The following is a 13,263-nucleotide window of genomic DNA, read 5'->3' as shown; positions in this document are numbered from 1 at the left end:
ATAATTCATAATAAAATTATCGACTGTGGAGTCGACAGGCACAAAGTTATGTGGATGATAGCTTAGTAGATACCTTTATGCTTATTACAACTTGGGCACCTAAATGATTCTTTCTGCACGTGAGTGTTATCTGCTAATGAAAGCCGTGGTGAAGATGAAACGTTCGTTTTCAAATCTCATCCCCAGGCTCTTCTGGTTATTGTTTACAGATTGGGATTAAATCTTAAATGAGCACATTCAGAGTGTACAATGGAGTAGACGGGCGGAGAGAAAAGATTGTCTGTCTCTGTGCGGCAGAAACGATAAACTAATTTGCAGCTGATCCAAGCGAGTTGTCTTGTGAAGATCAAACATTTTCTCCAATGGGGACTGCTTTCCCCTTCTACAGAGATCCTCTGCATCAAAGCCCTTCGAATTACATTTTAGATTAAAGCAGCAAACTGTGTATTATGGAGAACGCCAAATAGCGCAGGTTTCGCAAAAGTCCGAAGGGGAGGAGGGCAAAAACACGTGATCTGGACAGGACTGAACCCCAGGGAAAGCCTCTATTTCTACGGCATATTTCCCCCAGTTTTTTCAGGTCTCCGCGGCCAAGCCAACAGTCTGAATGACTTTCAGTAGTACAGGGCTAATTAGCTCTAATTATAGCTCAGTGGTGGTCCCCGCCCTGTTGGAAACTCACCATTGAGACCCGATGTTACTGGGACCTCACACCAATACCCCTCACCCTTCCCCCTCCACTTGAATAGTTTCCTGCAACTGTTAAGTTTGCCTTTTACCCTGTCATTCACAGCGCTCACTGGTAATCACAGTAAATCTGGTTACTGGAAGGGAAAGAAGCCTATTTTATTACCGCTTCTATGTCCACTGTAGATATTGGCTAACTAAAGAGAGCAAGAAAATGCTAGGAGTTAGCTAGTTAGTTTCTTCCTTGTCGGTTAGGAAGAAACGGTGGATTTGGTCTTGTTCTAAGGTAATAATTTGAACTATGTCGTACCGTGATAGCTGTGGGTTCTTTTAATGTATGTTCCCCCAATGTCTGTAGCCTATAGCCTACTCGTCCTCGATCTCCCAGTCTCACTCTCGCTAACTCGGAGCAATTAGCTTTCCAACTGCCTGGTCTAATGTGAGCGGAAGGATTCCATGCTGAGGGCCAACATACAGGCACAGTTATGATCAATGCTAATATAACTTATGCTCGAGGTCATTCGAGAGGAGAAAATGCATTAATTAAGCGCTTCTACTGTTCCGTTTAGAGAGAAGGGGAGAGAGAGAGAGATTCCGCATATGTTTCTATGAAACATTGGTCACCCGGAACATTGCTTTGAACGACGATACAGCCGTTGTATACTCGATCATGAAAAATGCAATGCTCTGTGCTGTGAAGGTGGAGAAAAACAACAGCAATATGTGTTAATTGTTGCGTCAAAAGCTGTTGTGATGACTGTTAGCTTTGTTAACGAGGCGAAGGGACATTGAACCTGAATGTTTAGTGCTGGTTTCAGTGCAGTTTAACAACCAGCGTGGGTGGCACATTTAAGTGCGATTTGCGATTATGACCACAGAAGTAGTCCTCCAAACATATTACTTAGTTGTGTTTCTCAGCTCAACATGATTCAACATCTTTTTCTCAGACTGGTATTTCTGAGAAAACTTAGTTTCATTTTAAATTGTTGTCCTTTTTCAACTCAGGGAACCTTAAATCATCCAAAATGGCGTCAGAGCTTGATGTTCAGTCAAACAGATTGAAACGTCAGGATGAATCAGTCTCCCCTCTTATTCTTCTTACAACACTGCTCAACTCTGCTACCCCCTCTGACCCCCTCTTCCCCCCTGGCCCCATCTCTCCATCACCCTCCATCCTCCCATGTCTTTCTCTGTCTCTTTACCTCCCTTTCTCTTTCCACCCCTCTCTCTCTCTCTCTCGCAGGAGAGATCAGCACGGTGCCCCTGGCATCAATAAGCCCCCCCCCTCTCTCTTTATCTCTGTGCGGCTCCAGTGTGGTGGAAAGCCTTTCTTCATCGAGTTAGAAAGGCTCCTGTCCCTCAGAGAGAGAGGTGGAGAGAGAGAGGTGGAGAGAGAGAGGTGGAGAGAGAGAGGGAGAGAGAGAGGGAGAGAGGTGGAGAGAGAGAGGGAGAGAGAGAGGGAGAGAGAGAGGTGGAGAGAGAGAGGGGGTTTATCTGCAGCCTGCTGACGCATCGCTGGTGCCTTCCTGTTGTCTGGGCCCTTCTGAGAGCCCTGTCTCTCTGCTCCTCCTTCTGAGGGCCCTGTCTCTCTGCTCCTCCTTCTGAGAGCCCTGTCTCTCTACTCCTTCTGAGAGCCCTGTCTCTCTGCTCCTCCTTCTGAGGCCCCTGTCTCTCTGCTCCTCCTTCTGAGGGCCCTGTCTCTCTGCTCCTCCTTCTGAGAGCCCTGTCTCTCTGCTCCTCCTTCTGAGGCCCCTGTCTCTCTGCTCCTCCTTCTGAGAGCCCTGTCTCTCTGCTCCTCCTTCTGAGGCCCCTGTCTCTCTGCTCCTCCTTCTGAGGGCCCTGTCTCTCTGCTCCTCCTTCTGAGGGCCCTGTCTCTCTGCTCCTCCTTCTGAGGGCCCTGTCTCTCTGCTCCTCCTTCTGAGGCCCCTGTCTCTCTGCTCCTCCTTCTGAGAGCCCTGTCTCTCTGCTCCTCCTTCTGAGGCCCCTGTCTCTCTGCTCCTCCTTCTGAGGGCCCTGTCTCTCTGCTCCTCCTTCTGAGGCCCCTGTCTCTCTGCTCCTCTCTCCTACGAGGCTTCATCTCTGCCTTGAGACGGCAGAAGCACATTCTGTGGGCCTACACATACACGCACTTGCGTGCACACACACACGCACACACACACAGGTGGATAAAGCCAGAGTGAGCCCACTAGATCCAGTGTTTCTGTGCTGTGGGTGTCTGGGATTGTTAAGTGCCAGGAAGCAATAGATGGTTACGAGCCCAGGTAAGCAGAAGCTCTGAGATTGTTTTAATTTCCATGATGCCAATCGTAAAAGCACTGCTGCAATGAGTGTAGTGGGAGGCTATGGGGTACAGTTAATGTGATCAGATAAAAATGACAGTTTCAGTAAAATACAGCAATACTGTGGTCTTTCAGCCTCCCTGTTCTTCAAAGAAACATTAAGCTTTCCTTGCCATACTCCTCTTCATTCCAAGTTTTGTGACTTCCGCTCAAAAGGTCGTTCCCATTGACCGCTGTAAACAAACAACCTGCCACCAAAGGATCTATCCCCTCGGTGCATTCGTAACAATTAGTTTCGTTTGAAGAGACTCATTTTTCCAATTGTCTTTATTGGCAAATTCATTAAGGTGCATGAATGCGCTCTGGGTTTCTCGTGACTGCCTCTCGCCTCTGCATTGATCCCCTCCATTTCTCACGCTTTTAATTGTGCGAGGCCCCCTCTGACAGTGCCCCTTTTGACAGGGCACAGTGATTGCCACTGGTGCGTTCTCTCTCTCTTCAGGCTCGCTCTCTTTGATGCCATTAGTCAGGCTCGACGGGGCTCCAAAGTAGCCTGGATGGAGGGAAGTACGACTCCCAACTTCACCACCGAGTTACAAAGAAAATCTTTGAATCTTCTTCCAGCTCGAGAGATGAAAGGTGCGAGGGAGCCAAAACGGAATCCAAATAGAGGTGCATTGTGGGTAATGATAGCCCCTTTCGACCTCCCCAGAATGCAATTATCATCAAGAGAGGTGAGAGTGAGCCCGGGAGAGATGAGAAAACATAACGTGCATCAGTAGCCAAGCTCATCCCTCTTCTCTTCCATTCCTCTTCTAATAGAAAAGCAGACGTGTGGACCGGTGTGTTTATGATCTCAGTCGCCGATGCTTCGCTGACTTCCAAGTCGCGCGTCGCCAAAGACTATTGATCTGTGACCGTTCAGCTAATCGCTGTGCTGATATTACTTTTCGAGCGTGTCCTTTTGGTCGCAGGACTTGTTTCTCCTCACCCACACTGAGGCGTGACCGCTAACAAGTCACCTCGGGGCGGAGGGATTTTCTGTTAGCTGCGACTTTCTGTTCTTCTGTGAGACGAGCAGGAGTTTAAACATTACCCCAGACCCATATCACAAGGCCCATTATCGTCTGAAGTCTGTTTTTTCTCCTCCACTTGTGTGTTTCCTAAAGACACGTTGTTGCTGCATGGTTGGCTTGTTCACATGCCTGGCTGGAGAGAAACAAAGAAGGAAGAACAGGAAGGAACAACAGGAAGGAACAACAGGAATGTATCTGATGAGTCGGGCCGTGAAAGGGAGGAGGGGAGGAAGGGCTGGTAATGAGGGGCACCCCTCACCCTGCCAGCCTTCCCCCTTCCCTTTCACCCTGTGTGCCCTCCTGCCCTGGCACACACGACTGTACGAACGTCAAGCACACACACGTATAGATGTAGACACTCATGCCGACACATACACACTAAACTATCCCCTCACACTTTAAATGCACATTCATGTCACCATAGGATAGGAGAGTTTAGAAACTGTAATTTTATTCTCCAGCACATGGCAAATTAACTTGATATAAATTTAAATCAGGATTTGTGTGTGTGTTTCACATCACTTGATCAATAACTGTTTGGTATTCTTCTTCTAAGCGAGCTAAATTTGAAACATTGTTATGGCTACATGTGTGGCTTGGTCCTTTGTGTGCAGTCCTGTGGTTCACACTCTGTCCTGTCTGTGGAAAGCCCCGACTAGCAATGTGTGTTTGGTGGAATATGGCTGGCATATTAAGATCCTAACAGTTGGGCTGGCTGAAGTTGCATTGTAACAAAGCTGTGACCTCGCCAAGTTCCAAGCTCAAATTAGGCATGCATACCTCCGCAGCCAAGACCCCAACTCAGCCCCAGACCTGAGCACATTACACAACCGCACCCAAGGAGCCTCGTGTTCCACCTCGGCATGCTGGAGGTAAAAATAGGGCAATTAAGATGCCCCGGAGGTAGGACCGTCTACCCTAGTTCAGTTTGGCTGCTGTTCAGGAACAACCCGTCCTTGTTTCGTGGTGGATGCGAAGGTCATGGTTCTGTACGCATCCTCCGTCACCAACCTGGATCCTCTGGAAACGTCTGTTGCCCAACGAGCCAGTGATGGGGATTCCAGTCCTAGCCTCCAAACATTCACACCCCTGAACAGGAATATCAGTAACTGAATGATGATTAATCACTTCATAGCCCTGTGCTTGTGATGAGGGATATGCGTTTACCACTGTTGGAAGTTTCTTCCATTCATTACTCATGCAGAACTAATGATGGGAGGAAATTTGCCCGGAATCCTCAGAAAAAAAAGACTGGATTCAGGAAATGGACTGTTGTGTAACAAAGAGGCCAAATCTGGACGATTGTCATCGAAGCAGTTTTGCCAAACGCTATCTGGACACAGGCGTACTGGTGGACCCTGCATGGACACTTGGTGGTGTTTAGACGTAATTGATTATGATGATCAATTCACTTAAGAGCAGGAACGGCCCATTTAGCAGTGAGCGGCTGAGGAAAGAACCCAAGTGAACGATTAAGAAGTGTGAGAGGTTTTGCATACATTACAACCTCACTGAGTCCCCCTGCAAGCTTACTCTGGAATCCAGTGAGAACACACGCTGGAGTTAAAGACGGGGCTCATCATGACTCCAGGTATATTACTATCGTACAGGCTTTAGGATCGAGCTAACGCACCTTATTCCTTCTTAACCCTTGTGCTGCCTTCAGGTCACATGATCCAAAGGTTCATAACGAACCATCGTTGTATTTACCCAATTTTACCCAATACAAAAACAGATACAAATAATTTTCTTCTAACCTTCGCAACGTGGGGGGTCTGAGACAGCCCAACGGTTAAAAGAAAATGCTTCACTTTGTTTTTGTATGCGGTAAAGTTGTTGCAATACGACGGTGGGTCACAATGACTGATGGGTCAGAATGACCCGAAGATGACACAAGGGTTAAGTATATTTTTCTTTATTTACAATACGAGATGTAGAAGGCTGAGGTGGTACATTGAAAATGGTTCTTGTTTTTTCAGATATAGCTCATTTAGTTTGCTGAGTGTCCAAGGTATGGTTGTGTTTGTATGGACAGTTTGGTATGAGGAATAAAACTACAGAGGCAAGGCACTTGGCCATAGCCTTTGATCATTTAATCATGGCCTGTCTAGCATAGCATTCTGAATAATCACATTCACCTTTAAGCGGTGCCAGTGTCAATTCAATAGCTGCCACCTCGTTTTTTGTCGCCCAACTGACGGTGAACTATGGGGCTGCTGGGCGCAGCCAAGAAGGAACATTTTTCAAGAGAATTGTTGAAATATAGAGACAGGGAGGCTTTCTAAGCATTTGTAGAGCGTGTTGATTGGTTGAAAAGCTAGTTAGTCAGATGTTTCTGTGTTCGCTGTGTAACTCACCTCAGACAGTTATGGGAAGTAATTGTTATTCCATGTCTAACCAATACTGTTATACTGTTTATACTGTTACTGTTTTCTTAAAAACAGTTCTGTTTGAAACAATGTCTTTTTAATGTGATTCATGGAGTGCTTTGGTAGAGTCCTGTATTTCAAACCGTACTGCAGCCATATATTTTCCTGGATATTATTTGCTGCAATATACTGTGCGAGTGGATATCAAGCGTGTTTTATTCAAAGCTGTTAGCCTTGGGACATCTCTCAGATTGCACTTTCCGCTCATAAATTAACCTCTATCCAATTTATCTATTTCATCAGTTTTAACGTTATAGCTTTTACTTAAATTGCTCAGGCAGGTCTAACAGTCTACCCCTCACCCCAACGGTCATATTAGCATTGAGGCTTCAGACGTTAACAGCTGCCCAGTAAACCTCCTCATGGGACCTGGCTGCTCTGGCTAGCAGCTCTGTCTCCACATTAACCACACGCCCCTGGTTCTTCTAATTAGGATGTCATGCCTGTGCTCTACATTTTCTAATCCCGTCTTTCGGACATGCAGGTCTTGAATGGAGCTCTGTAAGGTAGTAAAAGAGTTAATCTCAGCAGGGAGAGAGGGGGTGGGAGGGGAGGGAGGGAGGGAGTGAAGGCTGGGGGGTAGTGAAGGCTGGGGTGGCAGGGATGGGGGTTTGGTGTGCTGGGAAGGTGGTCTGGGTCTGTGTGCTCGAACAGGCAGCTTGGTGGGGGTGAATACTGAAGTGTTTAGGATTTGTTTAGTGTTTTCGCTTGTTGATCTCCTCTCTCATTACGTTTCCTGCTGTGTGACTGTGTCAACAATACGATTTGGGGTTTAAGGCAAACAGAAAACAAAAAACAAATATGAGAATGTAACGTAATATATTCATTTAGCCAACACTTTTTTCCAAGGCAACCTTCAGTACAAGGGGGTAATTTGAACCTGCTACCTCTTGATATGCAGTCAAGGGCTCTAACCACTGAGCTGCACCCCGGAATGACATTTACTATAAAATAGCTTTTATAGACAGGCCTTTAACCCACTAGGCTTGAAGACTGTGCTTTTGTCTGTAAACTCCAAGTTATATGTCCGCTTGTTATGGGGGGGGGGGGCACTTAAGTCTGGGTTTGTGAGTTCCTGCTAAGCATGTGTTCCCCTTGGTAGGGTAGGGAATAGTAGATGTTGTCCTTGTGTGTGTGTGATATGCGTCATTCCAGAGAAGAAAACATCCCTTTAAAATGCTGTTTTCAGTGTCTCTCAGGGCTGTGTTACCCTGTAACAAAGCCTAGATCGTTTCTGTGGTGGAGGCTGTGGTGGAGGCTGTGGTGGAGGCTGTGGTGGCGGCTGTGGTGGCGGCTGTGGTGGAGGCTGTGGTGGCGGCTGTGGTGGCGGCTGTGGTGGAGGCTGTGGTGGAGGCTGTGGTGGAGGCTGTGGTGGCGGCTGTGGTGGCGGCTGTGGTGGAGGCTGTGGTGGCGGCTGTGGTGGAGGCTGTGGTGGAGGCTGTGGTGGAGGCTGTGGTGGAGGCTGTGGTGGAGGACGGCATTTTTCTAGCAAAAATGTATTTGTGGGACTTTTCACCGTGCATCAGCAAGGAGGGTTCAGCATGGACGTTAGGGAGGACTTCCAAAGACCAATATCACTCTGTCCACGTCATCGCTTCAATCACTTGTTTTCTGAGTCAGACTTTTGAAGATCGTTTTTTTTAATAATAAATTGGAATAAGGGAAAGCCTTAATATGAGTCATGTTAGAAGAGCAAGAAAGGATGATGCCTTTGAAGCCCAAACAACACAAATTAATTGGGGAAGTAAGATCAGACATATGAACCATCTTAGTCTCTTCCAAGCTCATCAAACCTAAAACTGGAATGATTAGTAGGAATAACAATAACATTTCACTATTAGCAGCTAGACTTGTAAAAAGAGGCCTCATTTGACCTAACAGAAAATACATTTTTTGCGGGGGCCAACAGCATGTCAGGGTGTTTTTACAAAACTCCAACCTTGAGAATGTCCAGTAATTCATTATAAAGTCAGGGCGACGCTTAAGTGCATTTTGAAAAATGTCACAGAATGTGTCATGTATAATGCAAGAGCCTCGTTCAGAAACAAGGAAAGGTCCTTTTGCTTTCTATTAACATATCCCCAATGCTATATTCGTAGAATTTTTGAACAGTGTTGGGACAACCTGCCATGCTGTACTTGGCTGTGAGAGAAGGAGAGAGGATCGTGTTGTTAATACTCTACCTGTCAGCTGTCAAGCCTTTGTTTTTTCTTTTAGTCTATGTTCCCAAACTGTGGGCCGCGGCTCACGAGTGGTCCTCTATGGCAATACAGGTGCACTGCCAACCCAATGACAACTAAAATTCAAACGCAAAGTGGAAAAGGTTGTTAATGGTTGCCTTAAAACAGTGCACTATAGAGTGGACAAGGAGCGGCTTCAGACAGCCTCTGTCTTTCATGCCGGTGTGAGTCGATACTGAACGCGTATTATGTGCGGTTCAGAGAAGCTAGTCTAATATGATTTGATTCATGGCATTATATTTCCTGAATTCAATGGCCAGGGGCCAAAAAAGAAGATCGAGACTCTCTGTCACATCTTGGTTAGATAGCATTCAGTGATGAGTGAAAATGGAAGCTTCAGTTGCCGATATGAAACACCATCGATTCACCTAGTATCGCCTCGTAATTGCGTATCAAAGTAAGTTTGATAGAACCATATAATTTCGCTCCACTCTTTGGATGATAGTGTCGAGGCCTTAATTGTCATATTTAGTCGGAGATTGCGCCATGTCTGACATGGAAGCATTTCAATAAATGAGAAATGGTGGTACTTGTGGTTGCTATGGTGACATCAGCCACCTTAGAAATCATGGTAAACTTGGGTCTTGCTGCCTAATGCAGGTTCCTGAGCCAGGTAAAAGCTCATTGACACATCATTATGTATGAGACCAAACATACTAATTTCTACTGATTGGTGTGAGCCTGCAAAATGGCTGTATTACTGTACCAAGTGAAAAGAAATGTGTTCTGTGTAATGTTTTAATGTAATATTTGACATCAATGCATGTCTTTTCTGCATTCTTAGCAGAACCTTTCATAAACTCACATTAACAAAGGGAAAATGTTCCTCGACATATCCTGGTTTTACAGAGACCCTGCTGCCTCCACGTGCTCAGACAAAGCAGTCCATATGCAGTCCTCATCTCTACGTCCATTCCCATTGAAGCCAGCTGCTCCTGATCCTTAACCTTGGTCGTGTCTCCTCCCCCTCTCCTTTCCCTCTCCTCCCCCTCTCCTCCCCCTCTCCCGCAGCCTCCCTCCAGGTGGAGATTGTCCCGACCCAGGGGGAGATCAGCGTGGGAGAGTCCAAGTTCTTCCTCTGTGAAGGTGGGTGTGCCACGTCCACAACACCCTTCTCGTCACACGCCACTCTGGACCCCGTGCAGGACTGTTTAGACAGCTTGATGACGAGAGAACTGAACAACATGACTGGGAGGGGGAGATAGATGGGGGAGGGGGGGAGAGAGATGGGGGAGGGGGGGGAGAGAGATGGGGAGGGGGGGGCGAGAGAGATGGGGAGGGGGAGAGAGATGGGGGAGGGGGGGGAGAGAGATGGGGAGGGGGGAGAGAGAGATGGGGAGAGATGGGAGAGAGGGAGTGGGAGGTGGGAGGGAGAGAATGCAACGTGGATTTACTCCACATCTTGTGAGTAACAGATTACATTAAGATCAACAGAAAAGGGGGATCTTAGCAGCTCCCAATGGGAGGGTTGAGAGGCTCAGGGCTTGTTTATGGAGAGGGTCTGGCTCTCAGGCAGCTAAGTTAACAGGAGGACCCCCCATCATGGATGTTAGCAGGACTCAAGCAGACAACTGCTTCCCACTACTGGCCTCTTGGCACACTGCTGGAGAAAGCATAATGAAAAAGACAATAAAAAATAAAAGTCTGATATCTCATCCTGAAAAAGAGATCAAATTATGATATATATTTTTATTCCTCTCAATGTCTTTAGCTGCGCCTTCAACTTTTCTCCCTGTGTTGTTGACGTCTGAGATTTACCTTGAGCCATAGCTCTTTATTCTATTATGAATGAAGGAAGACATCGTCAGTCGAGGGAAAGATGGATTTTATCTCTTTCATAAAACAGTCCATCCAAGCGAATTGTTAGAAAACAATGCATGATTGTATTGTATTTTTGCAGGAATATTTTCTTTGTTTAGGTATTACCTAGACATTGGTCCATGGAGGAATACCGGTCACATATAAATCAATTAGGCAGAATGATAATTTCATTCATTCTGGTTATGCTATTTGTATTTATATTGGAATGTAGTGATTGCATTACTTTTCAGCAGCATTTTCTCCGATTTGTAGATCATTCACATAAACATCTATAGACCAGCAAACAGATTTTCTTTCCTAAATTCCTAAATCTTCACCCACCTGTCTCACAGTTGTTGGAGTGGCAAAGGACATCGATTGGTACGCCCCCAGCGGAGAAAAGATCCTCCCCAACAGACAGGACATCTTCGTGAGCCGCGGTGACGAGTCTACCTCCACGCTCACCATCTACAGCGCCGACGTGGACAGCGCCGGCATCTACAAGTGTGTCGCCACCGATGGGGACAAGGAGGCCGAAGCCACCGTCCACGTAAAGATCTTCCGTAAGTCGACGGGGTTTTAGCCGAGTGACTCTTCTTGGAGACTTGGTTCTTGTTTTTGTTTGACACAACACTGATTGGGTCAGGGGAGTTGATTTGCTCGGGTAAACGATCTGTGAAATGTTTATTTTTTTTATTTTTGCACTGGTTCACCCTTATTTCCGCCTCAATTATTGTGGATAAACAAATGGCGTTCTTATAACCTTGCTGTGGACTTAGTGCTCATTTGTTGTTTTTTCCTCGTAATGTGCATTTTGCTACTGCGTGACGTACGTTTACCTCAATTATTCTGAATTAACCTATGAATAATAAGCGATAAGCATGACTCATATTTGGTTTTCAGTTCTGCAGACATAAGGCCAGGAGAACTGCCTTGACTTGGCCAGACTTTCCATTAAAATTATCGGTTACTAATCCTGACAGTCTAAACACACACTGTGCTTGTCCCATACAGAGAAGATTACCTTCAAGAACTCCCCGTCCCCGCAAGAGTTCAACGAGGGCAACGATGCCAACATCGTCTGTGACGTGGTCAGCTCTCCTCCCCCCACCATCATCTGGAAACACAAAGGATCCAAGATCCAGGTCGCCAAAGATGGTGAGACGGTTAACAAGTCGCCGTGCCAACATGTGGGTTGTTCTGTTCCCCCCGAGCCTGTCTGCCCCTCCCCTCTCTGGTAGCACAGCTTTCATCTTTTCTGCTGTTTTTTTGTTGTTTTTGTTTTGTTTTGACACTCCCACCCTCTCACAGAGTCCTCCGTCTCCACGTACACTGCACAGCCCTGGATTTTGAGTTATTTACGAGCTGTTTCTGAGATAATTGATGGAGGGGGTGCCCAGGAAACGAGGTGATCTCTGATCAAAAGGAAGTGATGTCAGCAGATAGAGGGTGTATGAAGGCTTCTGGGATATTTCACAAAGGAAGGGATGTGGATCTCGTTTTCAGTCCCTTGCTTTTTCCTTTGAGCTGGACTATTTTAACCTTAAAAGACCCCTCCCTTCGTGACCGCTGCAAGGCAGGCAAGAGACCGCAGCGGTCTGCGTTCTCTTGGATGCAGAACGGGGACGTGTTTTGCTCTGGAGAAACCACTAATTGTAGATGAGATTGAAACACCAAACTGCTTATGTAAATACCATTTTCCACATTGCTACAGTTAACCTTTTCATATCAAAGCTGCACATGCTTGTAGACAAAATTACAACTATCCTTTTTCATGCCAATGCCTGTTTCACACTTAGGGAGAGCTATTTATAAAGCTTGGTTAATGAATTCAGAATAATTTGCCCCCTCAAATACACATTCCATGGAACCAGATTTCCATCTGGCATAACTTCAAACGAGAAGTCGAGTTAATACTGTGCGCTTGCCATACAATATTTTTACACTGGTTGCCAGATGTTTAAACTGAAGCGAGCTCTCAGACTATATACACAAGACTTCACATTGTGACACGTTGTTGCTCTTAAAGCAGCTGGGAGTTGCTAGCACAGATCTGTTGACATAATAACACTAGATGACCTCTGAACTACAATCTCCACAGTATTATATAGTACTGTGTACTACCAGAAAGGTACTGGATATGTTTACAATACACACAGTACAAAAACAACGATACTCGCAGTATATACTACAGATTTAATGTTGAAAGGCATCACTCCTAATTTCACAGTGCACACATTTGCACAAAATAAACCATTTAAAAGGAACTTTATTTCCTTAAATGAGTTCTCTGCTTGTCATGGTGGCTGGGTTCTGACACATGGTTCCACTTTGGAAAATGTTATCTTACCCTCTTCTTTGTTCCACTGAGAAGAAATAACTCATGTTCTATTTTTATATTTTATTAAAAATACATCGCTGGTAGGCCAAGAACAGTTTTTCCCTGAAACTCAATCATACTAATTTAAATATAGTTTGTGGATGCATTTACAGTATATATGTACATGGATGCATATATGTGTGTGTATGTCAGCTATATCGTTATATTGCAGTATATGTATATATATATCGTTGTATATATTTCTGAACACCCGTCATGTTTCCAGTTCGGTTCAAGATCCTGGCCAACAACCACCTCCAGATCCGGGGGATCAAGAAGACTGATGAGGGGGTGTACACCTGCGAGGCTCGCGTCATGGCCCGCGGGGAGATTGACTTCCGGGTCATCAAGGTCATCGTGAACGGTAAGGAC

General features: G+C 45.9%; 1 protein-coding gene across 3 annotated transcripts in view; it reads left to right on the top strand.

The window, feature by feature from the left end:
• The window catches only part of ncam1a (neural cell adhesion molecule 1a), a 148,946-nt gene that overhangs the window by 95,332 nt on the left and 40,351 nt on the right, over positions 1 to 13,263 (top strand). For all 3 annotated transcript variants that reach the window (XM_067228798.1, XM_067228797.1, XM_067228799.1), the window contains exons 2-5: positions 9,723 to 9,797; positions 10,865 to 11,074; positions 11,526 to 11,669; positions 13,118 to 13,255. In XM_067228798.1, coding sequence (XP_067084899.1) covers positions 9,723 to 9,797; positions 10,865 to 11,074; positions 11,526 to 11,669; positions 13,118 to 13,255 — 567 coding nt within the window. The remainder of the gene's footprint in view (positions 1 to 9,722; positions 9,798 to 10,864; positions 11,075 to 11,525; positions 11,670 to 13,117; positions 13,256 to 13,263) is intronic.

This window comes from Osmerus mordax, chromosome 25 (genome assembly GCF_038355195.1).
Source record: "Osmerus mordax isolate fOsmMor3 chromosome 25, fOsmMor3.pri, whole genome shotgun sequence".
NCBI classification, from domain to species: domain Eukaryota; kingdom Metazoa; phylum Chordata; class Actinopteri; order Osmeriformes; family Osmeridae; genus Osmerus; species Osmerus mordax.
The sequence above is the reverse complement of the archived record's forward strand: the minus strand, read 5'-3'. Positions and strand labels throughout refer to the sequence as shown.